We start from the raw sequence: 12271 nt of genomic DNA on the forward strand, positions 1-12271 counted from the left end.
TTGATAGATGTGTATATTGTTCATCTATTTTTCTCTGCTACTTTTACATTTATTCAATATTTTTCTTTGTATCATAATGAACAGCGTAGCCATTAAAACGCTACAAAATAATTAAAATGATGACAAACTGACATGTCGCATTTTTCATCATCAAAATCTTTATCCAAGTCTGACTGGTTCAATTCACTTGTGAGACAGTGAATATTTTTTGTTTCTCTACACCTTATCAAGATTTGTTTTCTTTCTCCAATATTTCTATGTATTATAGCCTGTTTCATTGGATAACTTGTGGCAATCATGGTTTAAATATTTTAAATTTGCAATGACATTTCCTATTTACTGGAATAATTGGTTTTTGTTTCTGGATGGATATTATATTTATATATATAATATGAACAACTATTCTTTCTTTATTTTATAATCTTTATTTTATTTTCTTGAAATTTATTTTACATTTTTATCCTTTTTTTTTTTTTTGCTTGTATATATCATGAATTAAACAAAAATATTAATTATATTTTTTAGAACTTTATAAAAAAGTTTAAAAAGATTTAAACTTAATACTTTGTATCTTATTTTACTAACGATGTATATAAATAATTCTATAAACACTCATTTTTAAATTCTTAAATAAAAATGAGTATAACTCTTAACTTCTTAAAACCATTTACATTTTAATTTTATATTTATCACTTACATTTTAAACTTAAAAACTTCTTTTTTTTTTTTGTATATTTTTAGTAAAATACCTAAATATAAATAGTGAAAATTCATCACTCTTTCAAAAATTTTTCTATTTTTTCCAGAAGTAGAAGGCGATGAGTGCATGGACATAGGATCAGATTGCGCGGAGCTGATTGACAGGCTGAGAACATGGCTGTGCCATTTGCAATCTGTGAAAAGTCGCTGCTGTGCATCCCTAAGGACGATCTGCGCCGCTTGATGAGTAGTTGAAAACAATTTTTCCGGTTCGTTCAAGAGTCACGTGGCTACGCATCCACAGACTACCATAAATCCGACATCGAACACTCAGCGCGCATTCAGCATGCGTACAGCTCATCGAGCAGACTATATTCATCGAGAGATCGGGATTTAGGCGAATCATGTGATCTACGATGTCATTGGGTCACAATGATTTTGAAAGACAGACATCTCACAAAGTTCTCAAAGTTCTCGCGGTCGCAACCGCACAAAGAATGAATGTGCAGTTTATTAAGTAGTTACATAATCTCACTGTTACCCAGAATATAACTTCATTCTTTCTTTTTTCTTCTCTTTCTTTCTTTCACTTTTTTTTTTTTTACGATAGTACCGCAGGAGCTTTGTACAGACAATGGGTGTGAAAACATAAATGTGTCGAGTTACGAACAGAAATGTTCGATCGATATATTCGGTAGATTCGATTGCATATTTATTCAATGCACGTGAATCGCGCGGGAGATTTTTGTGTTATGATAGAATGTGTGCGCGCATACGCGTATGCGTGTTAGTACAGACGCGCAAGTGCACGTGAGAAAACGAGCTTCCTCTAAAAACATGAGAATTATAGCGCAAGAAATAAATGATTATACAATGAAATTGTGTATCCCTTTTTCTTGATTTTTTTTTTTTTTTTATAAACCGACGATTTCATACAAATTTGTTAAAAAAAAAAACATTTTATCATTAAAGTTATAAATACATTCTCAAGTATTTTTTTTTTATTTAGGCTGACTTTTAATCATTAATTACATATCGGAACTATTTTTTTGAATTCATAAATTTTAAAAAACAAGTATAAACAAGGAAAGCAAATAGTAAAAGAACAGAGAGGGTAAAAATTAACGCCATCTCTAGAGTGCCGTGAAAAATAAATATAGATAAAAAAAACAAATTATAAGAAAAAGATAAAAATAAGAATTGATTATCAGTGTCATCTTTTGAGTGCCAAACATATTTTTAGAAACAGAACAGAAGATAAGGTAGAATAAGAAATGATTATTAATGCCATCTTTTGGATACTTTATTTTGTTTTTGGAGAAATATCTAAAGAGATGGCGCTGATAGTTAATTCTTTTTATTTTACCTTTTTCCAAATTTTCTATTTTTTTTTTTCTTTTTAAGTTTCATTTCTTGCACTCTGAAGATGGCGTTGATTTCTGAATTTTTATTTTATCTCTATCTTTTTCTATTATTTGCTTTCCTTATCTATATTTATTCTTGGCGCGTGATTACAAATTCGAAATGAATTGAACATATTTTCGTTACTTTTCTTTTAAAAAAATACAATATATACCAATAAAAACTCTTCATATATATATCTACAATATATGACAGAATATTTGTTTTTTTATTTTTTTATTTATAATTTTATATGGAAATCGATTTTCAATATTTTCAATCATTACTAATGTTTCAATCTTAATTTGAATCGAATGATGAAACTCTAAAGTGAAAAAACATCTAGTATCATGTTTGTTTAGTAACTCCTAGAGAAAATATTTAAAAAAAAGCATTGAATGTTAGATCTATTCTATACCTCATCTGTATTTTACCTCTTAACAATCCTGGATTGATCTATTATCTCTTAACAACCTATTCTAGTATCTCATAACAGTCTTGGATTGATCTATTATCCCTTAATAACCAATTTTACTCTCTCTTAACAATACTTGTTCATAAATCAATTTTGTAATATTTCTATTGTACACAAATAATATATATTATTCATTCTATGTAAATATATTTTTAATTTTAAATTATTAATTAAATTTTGTATTCAAATAGAATTACATATATATTGTAATATAAATTTTTCTAAAATGAAAATTATAATAATAATATTTTATTTTTTTTTATATAATAATTGTTTTGATAAAAAATAATATATGTGTTGAAAAAATTAGAAATAAAAAATGAAAATTTTTTTGTATAAAAAATAGAAATAAGAAAACTAATTAAGAAATATTTAGATGATGATTGATTTGTGTGATGATTTATTTATCAAAATTATTTTATTTAATAATAATAATAATTTATTTAAATATAATATAAATAATATTAATTTTGTATATACAAATAAATGATATAAACAATTTTATTTAATACAAATTTGTTAATAAATGAATATATATGAACAAAGTCTTATATGCAATATGAAAACACATCTTAAAATAAAAAATATATGAATTATATTTATGATATAATGATTTATAACATTATTGTTACTTAATGAAAAATAGTTTAAAATATAAGTGGATATACACATAATACAAACATAACTTAAGATATATATCAAAATAGTAATATTAATAACATTAAGAATAATTTATATATACTAATATAATAAATAATAATAAAACATATATTGATATCATTGAACAATTTTTGGTTCTATTCCTATTTCTTCATATAACTCATTTTTACTACCAGGATAATTATCCAATATACAATCTAAAATTTCAGTACATAAACGTTTCCGTTTTACATATTCACGTGAATAATCATTTAATGCTTTTTCTGCTTTTCTTTTAGATTCAGTTAAGTCCTCAGTTCCACTTGCCTCCATTAATGCATCCAATTTATTTTTCAATTCTATAATTCTCTGTTGAGTTAAAACTTTTTGTTTTTTTGCTTCTTCAATTGTGATAGAAGATTTCATAGATAACAATAAAGCCTCTTGTACTTTAATTTCTCTTTCTAATTCTTGATATTTACTTTCAACTTCATTAGCATGCGCTTGTAATTCTTTATCTATTCTCATTAATTCTTCTACATCAAGAGATGAATCTTGAATTGGACAATAAAGTTTTTGTTTTCCATATACCTAATGCAAAAATCAATTTTTTACTATAATCAATTTATTTTATTATATTATTATTATATTATATTTCATATTATATAATAAATATTCTACTTTTTCAAATATTTTTCCTTCAGCTACCAATTTATCTACAGCTTTTTGTACAGCTACTTTACCATATTCATTATGGAGATTTGAAACTAAATCATTAATACTATATGGTCTATTTTGTATTTTCATATATTTATATACAGTTTCTGCCATTGTTGCTATTAATTTTTTATATTTTTTTTTCTATATTGTATTTAAAATATTTTTGTAGGTTATTTTATTTTCTAATTAAAAAATTAATTTCATTAAGTACAATAATAATTATAGCAATTTATTCACTATGTTATTTTTATTGTTAAAATTAATTCTTTGTGTTATAAATACTTACAAATATTATCATACACCATTTGTAAGATTAATTGAAAATATTGATCTATAATAAAAAACATTTAGGTTAATACCTTGCAGATTTTATTATTAGAATCACAAAATTAATTTTTATAACAAAATATAAAAGAATATAATTATAAATTAATTATTTTACTGATATTTTTATTATTACATATTTTTTATTCTATTAATATTATGTATAATTTTATTATGATCAACATGCAACAAGTGTTTTTACTAACTTCATAGATCACATGATCTTAAATGAAATTAAACCTTAAAAGCAGAAAATTTAATAAAATATTACATAAAAAATATTACATAAAATATCAGGAAAATAAATGATAATAATAGAATAATAATAATAATATTTATAAAAATTAAAAAAATCACTTTTAAATTTTTTTTTTATGAAAAATCGAAATTTTTATATTTTTTATTAGATATTGTTATAAATAATATTAAAATCAAATGTTATTTATTTAAATATACACTTATATATTATTATAATATTTTTTTTTTATTTTAATCAATGTAATATTTATTATTTTTTATACTTTTATATATACATTTATAAAACTGTATACATTTGTTATCTTCTAATTATTCATACTACGAAAGTTAACATATGAATCTCAATATTTATGTTAAAAAAGAGAGATAATAAAAGCAAATGAAAAAGAATATCGCAATTTCGATTTTTATTTTCTAAGATACTATAATAAATTACTATTAATTATCCTTAATTAAAAATAGTCATTTCATCATACTTGGACTCATTTTAATCAGAATGATCTTGTGAATTCATTAACAACATTAATATTATAATAGAACAAAAAATTAAATTTTTTTGTTAAAATAATAATTCATCGATTCTTATCTTATCAGATCGTGTCCTGACAGCTTCAAAGGTTCATTTGCTTAAGATGATTTTAAAATCTGGTGGGGATAGTGAAATTACATATGCGATACATTTCAAGTTACGTTTTCTAAGACATTACTGTATTGGAAGTAAATTTCAAAATATAAATTAGTATATGGAAGAGTAATTTACTAGAATTTATTGTGTATACTTATACCAAAAGATGTCAATGTGAATAGAAATTGCTTGTTAAAAATAATAATAAACAAAATGAATTTTCTTCGGAATAGTGCGAATAGTGTTATCAATAAATGTTCTGCCATTAAAACGGGTGAATTAGTTATTAGTTATATGCATTATATCATTTGACATATCATATATCTCAAATTATTATAATTGCGATATACAATCATTTAAGTGCGAAAATACATTCATTCTCAAAATTTAATAGCTAATAATTTTATTTAATAATAATATTATATTGTTAATAAAATTGTTGGATATAAAAGAATCAATTCTATACACCAATCAATAAAAAAGTTTTTAATGTAATAAAAAATTAATGTAAAAAAATATCAAAAAAAGTTTATTTTTTCCAATTTCAATTTAATTTTATATTAAAAACAACTCTATATAGACAATTAGTTAGATCATCAATTTAATTCTTGTTGATCAAATGATAAGAAATGATTAGTAACATACCTTAACATTGCTAACCAAACAAAATTCCACAACGAAATCTTTTCAAAACATTTACATTGTATTAATTCAAATATAATTAAATTGATATTATTGATTATACTGAAAAAGTACATTATAGAAAAAAGATTTTTATAATTTTCTATTATATAAAATAATTAATTCGTCAACATAATAACAAATACGATTTAAATTATTTCTATATGTTAGTTCTATATTAATTGTATAACTTAAAAACCTGTTGATAGACATTTCTTTCTACCTTACTCATTCTTAATATTCATTACTCTTTTTGTAACACTACTGAACCGAAGATAGGAGAGAGTTGAAACTCGATACATATCTATATTTCGATCACGCAGTAATACCATATTTGTCATGAAAAGTGTATATACATATATATATATAACGCATATTTATTAATCAGAAAATAGTTAAAATCAATAATAAATATGATTTATCAATGTGAGTGAGTGAAATTAAAGATAAACATGATTTTTCAGTTTGTAAATGAGTGAAACCAAAGAAAAGTTTATTAAAAATAGAATTCTTTTTCTCTACACAATTCTTCGTGTAATTCTAATGGATCGAAATATATATCATGATTGGTATTGTATTAATCAACAAAAATAATAACAATTACATAGTACATGTATCAATTTTTATAATGATATATTTAAATATCTTTATATTTACTACATGATATTAAAATTTCAATATATTACCGCATATACTGAAATAATAAAATAATAAAAATATATTTTTTTAAAGATTTAATTAATAATATTGAGATATGTTGCTAATTGTTTTTTTATCATTAGATGAAATAAATATATTGACGGATGTCAACATAAAATTAAATTATTTATAATTTGAAAAAATATATAGTTATATAACAACTTTTTTTATTTTTCTGATATTTAGAATTAACTAAAGTTTTATAACGTCTTATAGAATAAATTTTGGTATGCTTTATATTATTTTTTTAAATTTTATAAATTTGTTTAATTTTTATTAATTTTGCAAGAAAGTACATTATTATTTTTAAAGTTGATTATTATTTTTAAATTTGATAAATATTATTTTAATATTAACTTCAAAAAATTAAAAATTTATAGAATTATAATAATTAAATCAAAAAATTATGAGATTTTAAATGATCTATGTTTGTATAAGTATGTGTGATTGGATATTAGAGACCACAGATGAAAGGAAGAGTCAGTTGCTTGCGAGATTTCATTGAGAGTATGATAAAAATAGTTTTGTTAACTTAAAAAATAATTTGTACGTAATTTAATAAAATTTTAAGTGTTATTAAATATTATTTTTATGCAGCGAACATTTTCAATTAACATTATGGTTTCTAACCTTGAAATAAATTTATTCTTTTTTTTGAAACATAAACGTACATCAAATAAAGTGAAAATTACAGTGAAAATTTATAGAATTATTGTTATCAAATATAAACTGAAAACCATAATATATAGTTTTTTATTTTATATGAGATTTGTAATCATGGAAAAATTATATCATATATATAATTGTGTATATACTATTTTACTATATAATTGTATATGTACTATTTTATTATATACTATTTTTTAGTTCGCTTTTATAGCAATACAAATTATTGTATTAAACATTTTAACTTATATTTTTTGTTACAGTAAAAAAAATACATAATGTTATTTTTTCCTTTATAAATTCATTATATTATTTGATATTTTGTAAAACTAATTCAAATTATCAAATATATTCAATCGTAAATTATGCTTTTTCTCTTTCTCTAATTCATTCCTTTCTACAATTTTTTTAATTAATAATAATTATCATAATTAAATATTATGCATATATATTTTTGTAATTGTTTTTATAATCATATTTAATAATTATTTTTATAATCATATTTTGTAATTATTTGTATAAAATTATATATATAAAGTTTTATAATCAAATAACAATGTAATTGAAATTAAATTTTTAATTTCATCTATAGTATATATCAAATAATATAATTTCCATGATTCGTAACATCTGTAATCCAGATTTAAAAAAACTGATGCAACATTTATTTAATTTTTGAAAAATTTTAATAAACATATTTATTGTATATTTCGAATATATATGTATATGTATATATATATATATATATAATATAAAATGTATATCTGGCAAATTCTCATTCGAAATTAAGTAAACAAATTGCATCATGTTTAAACAAAAAATTATCATTCGATTTTTAATATATAATATCATATAATATTAGTGGAATAACTATTACTAAATGTTTTTTCAGAGTCCACTAAAGAATTCTTGTGTACTGGAAAGATGAAATACGTGAGTTTCGGAATATGTGGATTATTCATTATAATACTTATAGTTGGTCTAAGCTTAGCATTGATCATTGATGACTATAATGGAAGCGATGCTCTTGACAATGTACCACTTATTGATGGGTAAGTAATCTTTCTAATTGTTATAAAAATAATCATAAAATCATAAAAAAATATTAAAAAAGAAGATATATATAGTAATAAAAAATATAATAAATATAAATACTATAAAAATTATGAATATTTACTTAAGATAAATTATTCCTCTTCAAAAGAATATAATTGCAATATCTATTTAGTATGAGGTAAAATATAATATGATTTTTAAATAATTATTTTTTTAAATAATTATTTAAATATTGTCATAGAATAATTTTTTCTTTTTAAATTTATTTTATCATTTTATAAAATTTGTAATATTATTTTTCTTTTAATTCGAAATATATTTATTCTGATACTAATCATAAAAAATTAATTAACAAAAATATATAAATTATGTCAAAATTTCAAAATATTTTTCTACAGTTTCATCAATTTAATATTTACATACTTTGACAAAGATTTTATTACAAGAATTTTTCTTCATTAAAAATAATAAAGAAAATAACGGAATCTCAGTAGAATAAGATGGAAATTCATGCATATAATCATGTACGATATTTGTTAATCATAATTCGATAATTTAATCGTAAACTATGCAATTAAAAAAAATATATATTGCGAATTTTCTTTGAATATAATTCATAAATAACTTATAATTAGGAGTGACAATCAATTTTTTCAATTAATCTAGAAATTTATAGTATTTTGTAATTATTTATATTTCATATTTCATATTTTCTCTTCTTTTTTTTTTCTTTCTTTATAGATTTTTTTATAAATTTCGATTGAATAATATAAAACGATGAAAAATTTTTATTTTCTTTACACGAATATATATAATTTAATAGTACATATATTGATTACAAATATTAATTTAGATTAAAAAATAGATAATAAAAATAAGATAGATTAAAAATTTTATTTCTGATTATAATTTCTCATATTATATATAATTATATGAAATGTATAATAATATAAAATAGATAGTAACTTTTATTTTTTTCATTTCAGTCACAATGATTTACCTTACAATTTATATAGATTGTTAGGCAATAACTTAGATCAATTTGATTTTACCAAGAATTTATCTGACGACAAATTATGGGGTAAACATGTATGTGTCTCATGCACCACAGACTTGCCCCGGTTAAGAAAAGGAAAAGTGGGTGCACAAGTGAGTGAGAAAGCAACAAATGAAAAAGATAGGTTATCATTAGAATTTCTATTCCTTCATATGCGTTGTAAAAATTAATTGATTATTGTTATTAAAAATTGTTATCATTTTAGATTTGATATTGAAGATTGTTTTATTATTGCAGTAAATATTAATGTGATATTTCATGTTTTATACTATTTTATACAATTATTTATCTATTTTGCTTTTCTTAGAAATTTAAAATTTGTTGAATCTTTTTGTTATCGTAATTTATTAATATTATTATTATCATTAATTATTACATTTTTGCAAAAAATTTTGAAATTGATATATAATAGCGAATGTTTTAATGATATTTAAAAATTAGTTATTTTATTAATAGAATATATGTTTGAATCACGAATTTTAAGATTTAACATTCTATATAATTACACAAATACACAATTACATTATATCACATACTTTTATGGAAATATGATTCATTGCTCAATAACTATGATTCAATGATTAGAAAAGATTATTATTGAATCATATCTTTTAATGAAAACATTATTATTTTAATAAAAACATATTCTAGTATTATAAAGATAGTATTATAAAGATATAAAAAATTAATTTAACTATAAAGTTAAAAAAAAAAAATAGAAATTTACTGCAGTATATTTTGTGTTAAAATTTAACATATTTTTTTTAATTCGATTAATAATAAATTTAAATTTCAGTTCTGGGCCGCATATGTTGATTGCTCTTCGCAATATAAGGATGCAGTTTCATTAACCTTGAGACAAATTGATGTTATTAAGAGATTAATTCGTAAATATCCGAATGATTTGCAATTCGTAACGAAAGCTGAAGAAATCACAGATGCATGGAACGACAAAAAAATTGCCTCCATGATCGGCGTTGAAGGTGGCCATTCCATTGATTCCAGTTTAGCAGTACTCCGACTCTATTATGATCTTGGTGTGCGATATATGACACTAACGCATATGTGTAATACTCCGTGGTATGATAAATTTTTATTTGAAATATTTTAATATTTTAATAGTTAGATCTCTTAAAGTATTCAATTTATAAAAATCAAATTTCTTATGAAAAAAATAAAAATTTATATTATATTAATAGAATAGAAAATAATAAAGAAATAATTGTTTTATTGTTTATAATAATAAATAAGAAATATTTCGTAATTTTATTTAATAAAAGAAAGGTAAAAATATAAACATTATTAAATATTTTCTTTTATTGAAGGGCCGATGCATCAACAGTGACCACTAGTGGTATCAACAATCTTACAGATTTCGGAAGAGTACATTAAATTTTTTTAATTTGTTGCTGTATATATATTCATAAAAAATTTACAAATTTCATATTTTAATAATAGGCTGTAGTTTATGAAATGAACCGATTAGGAATGTTAATCGATTTATCACACGTGTCTCACAATGTTATGAGAGAAGTGCTTGCAATATCGAAAGCACCTATTATTTTTTCTCATTCATCCGCCTTTACCCTTTGTCGCAATAATCGTAATGTTCCTGACGATGTTCTATACACAGTTGTAAGTAAATTTTTTCAATATTTTCTGAATATCCCATAAATAAAGCATATAATTTTCAGAAAAGAAATAATGGTATCGTAATGGTGAATTTTTACTCGGAATTTGTAAATTGTAATACCTCGAGAAAAGCGACTATGCAAGATGTTATAGGTATATATTATCGAAAGTTCAGTTTTATATTTTATTATTTAAGATAAGAAAATTAAGAAAAGATACTTAAGAAAAGTATATAGAATTTTTATCATAAATAATCATCCATTTTTTTTTTTTTAGACCATATCAATTATATTCGCAATCTTATCGGACCGAATCATATTGGTATTGGTGCAGATTACGATGGAGTAAATACGTAAGTCTCACTGCGAATTGTCAAATTTAATATAAATATAAAATAAATTATAACGTATTTTAGAATGCCAGAAGGTTTAGAAGACGTTTCTAAATATTCAGAGTTATTTGATCGCATCTACGATAGTGATTCAAATTGGACCAAAGATGAAATGGAGAAATTAGCTGGAAAGAATTTAATCCGTGTATTAAAAGCAGCGGAAAAAGTATGTCAAATATAAATATAAATGTTTAGTTAAAATATAATTTTCAGCATTAAAATATGTGAAAATATAATTATTTTTTATAAATATATTTTTTCAAAAGATAAGAGACGAAATGGCAGAATCAGGACATGTACGACAAGATATTTTAGCGCCAAAACAGATTTATCAAGCTCAAATAGTGGATCATCTTCAACCAAGTACATGTTATACCTCAAAAGAGTGAGTGCAATAATTTAAACTATTATATATTTTTTAAATAATTTTATTTATTTGCATATAATCTTGTAGATGGAATGATTTTAAACCGAATAATTTAAATCAAACAGTTTGAATTAAATTGCAACAATAAGAAAAATCTACTTAAAACAAAAAAAACATAGCATCTTGTGGATAAATAAACAATCAAATTATAAACAATAAAATACCAAAAAGTTGGAAACTTTTAAAAGAATACAAAATATATTTATTATAATTTTGTCTATAAAAAGAAAATATTTGTTAATAATAAAATCTGTTTATAATATGTATATATGAGTACTTATATAATTGTGAAACTATAGGAATAGAGCTATAGAAATTAATTTTGTTTAATATAATATATTAAATATTACAGATAAGTATATACATAAATATGATATTCACATTAATAAAACAATAAATGAATATATTATAATTTTACAAATAAATAATAATATATATTATAATTAATAAATATTTATATATTGTATATTAATATTTATATATAATTGTTAATAAAAAATTAAATTAAATGTTAATAAAAT

General features: G+C 21.2%; 3 protein-coding genes across 11 annotated transcripts in view; 2 read left to right on the plus strand and 1 right to left on the minus strand.

The window, feature by feature from the left end:
- The window catches only part of LOC102674777 (A disintegrin and metalloproteinase with thrombospondin motifs 8), a 66139-nt gene extending 64561 nt beyond the window's left edge, over positions 1–1578 (plus strand). For all 7 annotated transcript variants that reach the window (XM_006610409.2, XM_006610412.2, XM_006610410.2 and 4 more), the window contains one exon: positions 807–1578. In XM_006610409.2, coding sequence (XP_006610472.1) covers positions 807–943 — 137 coding nt within the window. In that variant the 3' untranslated portion in view covers positions 944–1578. The remainder of the gene's footprint in view (positions 1–806) is intronic.
- A 1642-nt stretch (positions 1579–3220) lies between these two features.
- On the minus strand, positions 3221–4094 carry LOC102674637 (homologous-pairing protein 2 homolog). Its single transcript, XM_006610408.2, has 2 exons — positions 3896–4094; positions 3221–3805 (listed from the first exon to the last, which is right to left on the minus strand). Exons 1-2 carry the CDS (start codon positions 4043–4045, stop codon positions 3353–3355), a joined length of 603 nt encoding a protein of 200 aa, XP_006610471.1. The 5' UTR covers positions 4046–4094; the 3' UTR covers positions 3221–3352.
- A 1088-nt stretch (positions 4095–5182) lies between these two features.
- LOC102674248 (dipeptidase 1-like) lies at positions 5183–11851 on the plus strand. 3 transcript variants are annotated; one of them, XM_006610404.2, is made up of 11 exons: positions 5183–5415; positions 8080–8239; positions 9230–9392; positions 10097–10380; positions 10626–10683; positions 10759–10935; positions 10995–11085; positions 11209–11284; positions 11348–11489; positions 11590–11708; positions 11778–11851. In XM_006610404.2, the coding sequence occupies exons 1-11, from the start codon at positions 5355–5357 to the stop codon at positions 11818–11820; spliced, it is 1374 nt and encodes a 457-aa protein (XP_006610467.1). In that variant the 5' UTR covers positions 5183–5354; the 3' UTR covers positions 11821–11851. The 3 variants fall into 3 exon arrangements, with proteins under 3 accessions (XP_006610467.1, XP_006610469.1, XP_006610470.1); XM_006610406.2 differs by lacking the exon at positions 5183–5415 and adding an exon at positions 6993–7063 and having other exon boundaries at positions 8060–8239; XM_006610407.2 differs by lacking the exons at positions 5183–5415; positions 8080–8239 and adding an exon at positions 8739–8767.
- The last annotated feature ends 420 nt before the right edge of the window (positions 11852–12271 follow it).

Source organism: Apis dorsata, unplaced genomic scaffold (genome assembly GCF_000469605.1).
Source record: "Apis dorsata unplaced genomic scaffold, Apis dorsata 1.3 scaffold_74, whole genome shotgun sequence".
NCBI lineage: Eukaryota > Metazoa > Arthropoda > Insecta > Hymenoptera > Apidae > Apis > Apis dorsata.

What these genes read in the sequence shown, in the direction of transcription:
- LOC102674248 (XM_006610404.2), top strand. Translation starts at nt 5,355, where the DNA reads ATGAATTTTCTTCGGAATAGTGCGAATAGTGTTATCAATAAATGTTCT. An exon ending in AATGTACCACTTATTGATGG is followed by an intron (nt 8,240 to 9,229) that starts GTAAGTAATCTT and finishes TTTTCATTTCAG; the next exon opens with TCACAATGATTTACCTTACA. An exon ending in GATTACGATGGAGTAAATAC is followed by an intron (nt 11,285 to 11,347) that starts GTAAGTCTCACT and finishes AACGTATTTTAG; the next exon opens with AATGCCAGAAGGTTTAGAAG.
- LOC102674637 (XM_006610408.2), bottom strand. Translation starts at nt 4,045, where the DNA reads ATGGCAGAAACTGTATATAAATATATGAAAATACAAAATAGACCATAT. An exon ending in AAGGAAAAATATTTGAAAAA is followed by an intron (nt 3,806 to 3,895) that starts GTAGAATATTTA and finishes TTTTTGCATTAG; the next exon opens with GTATATGGAAAACAAAAACT.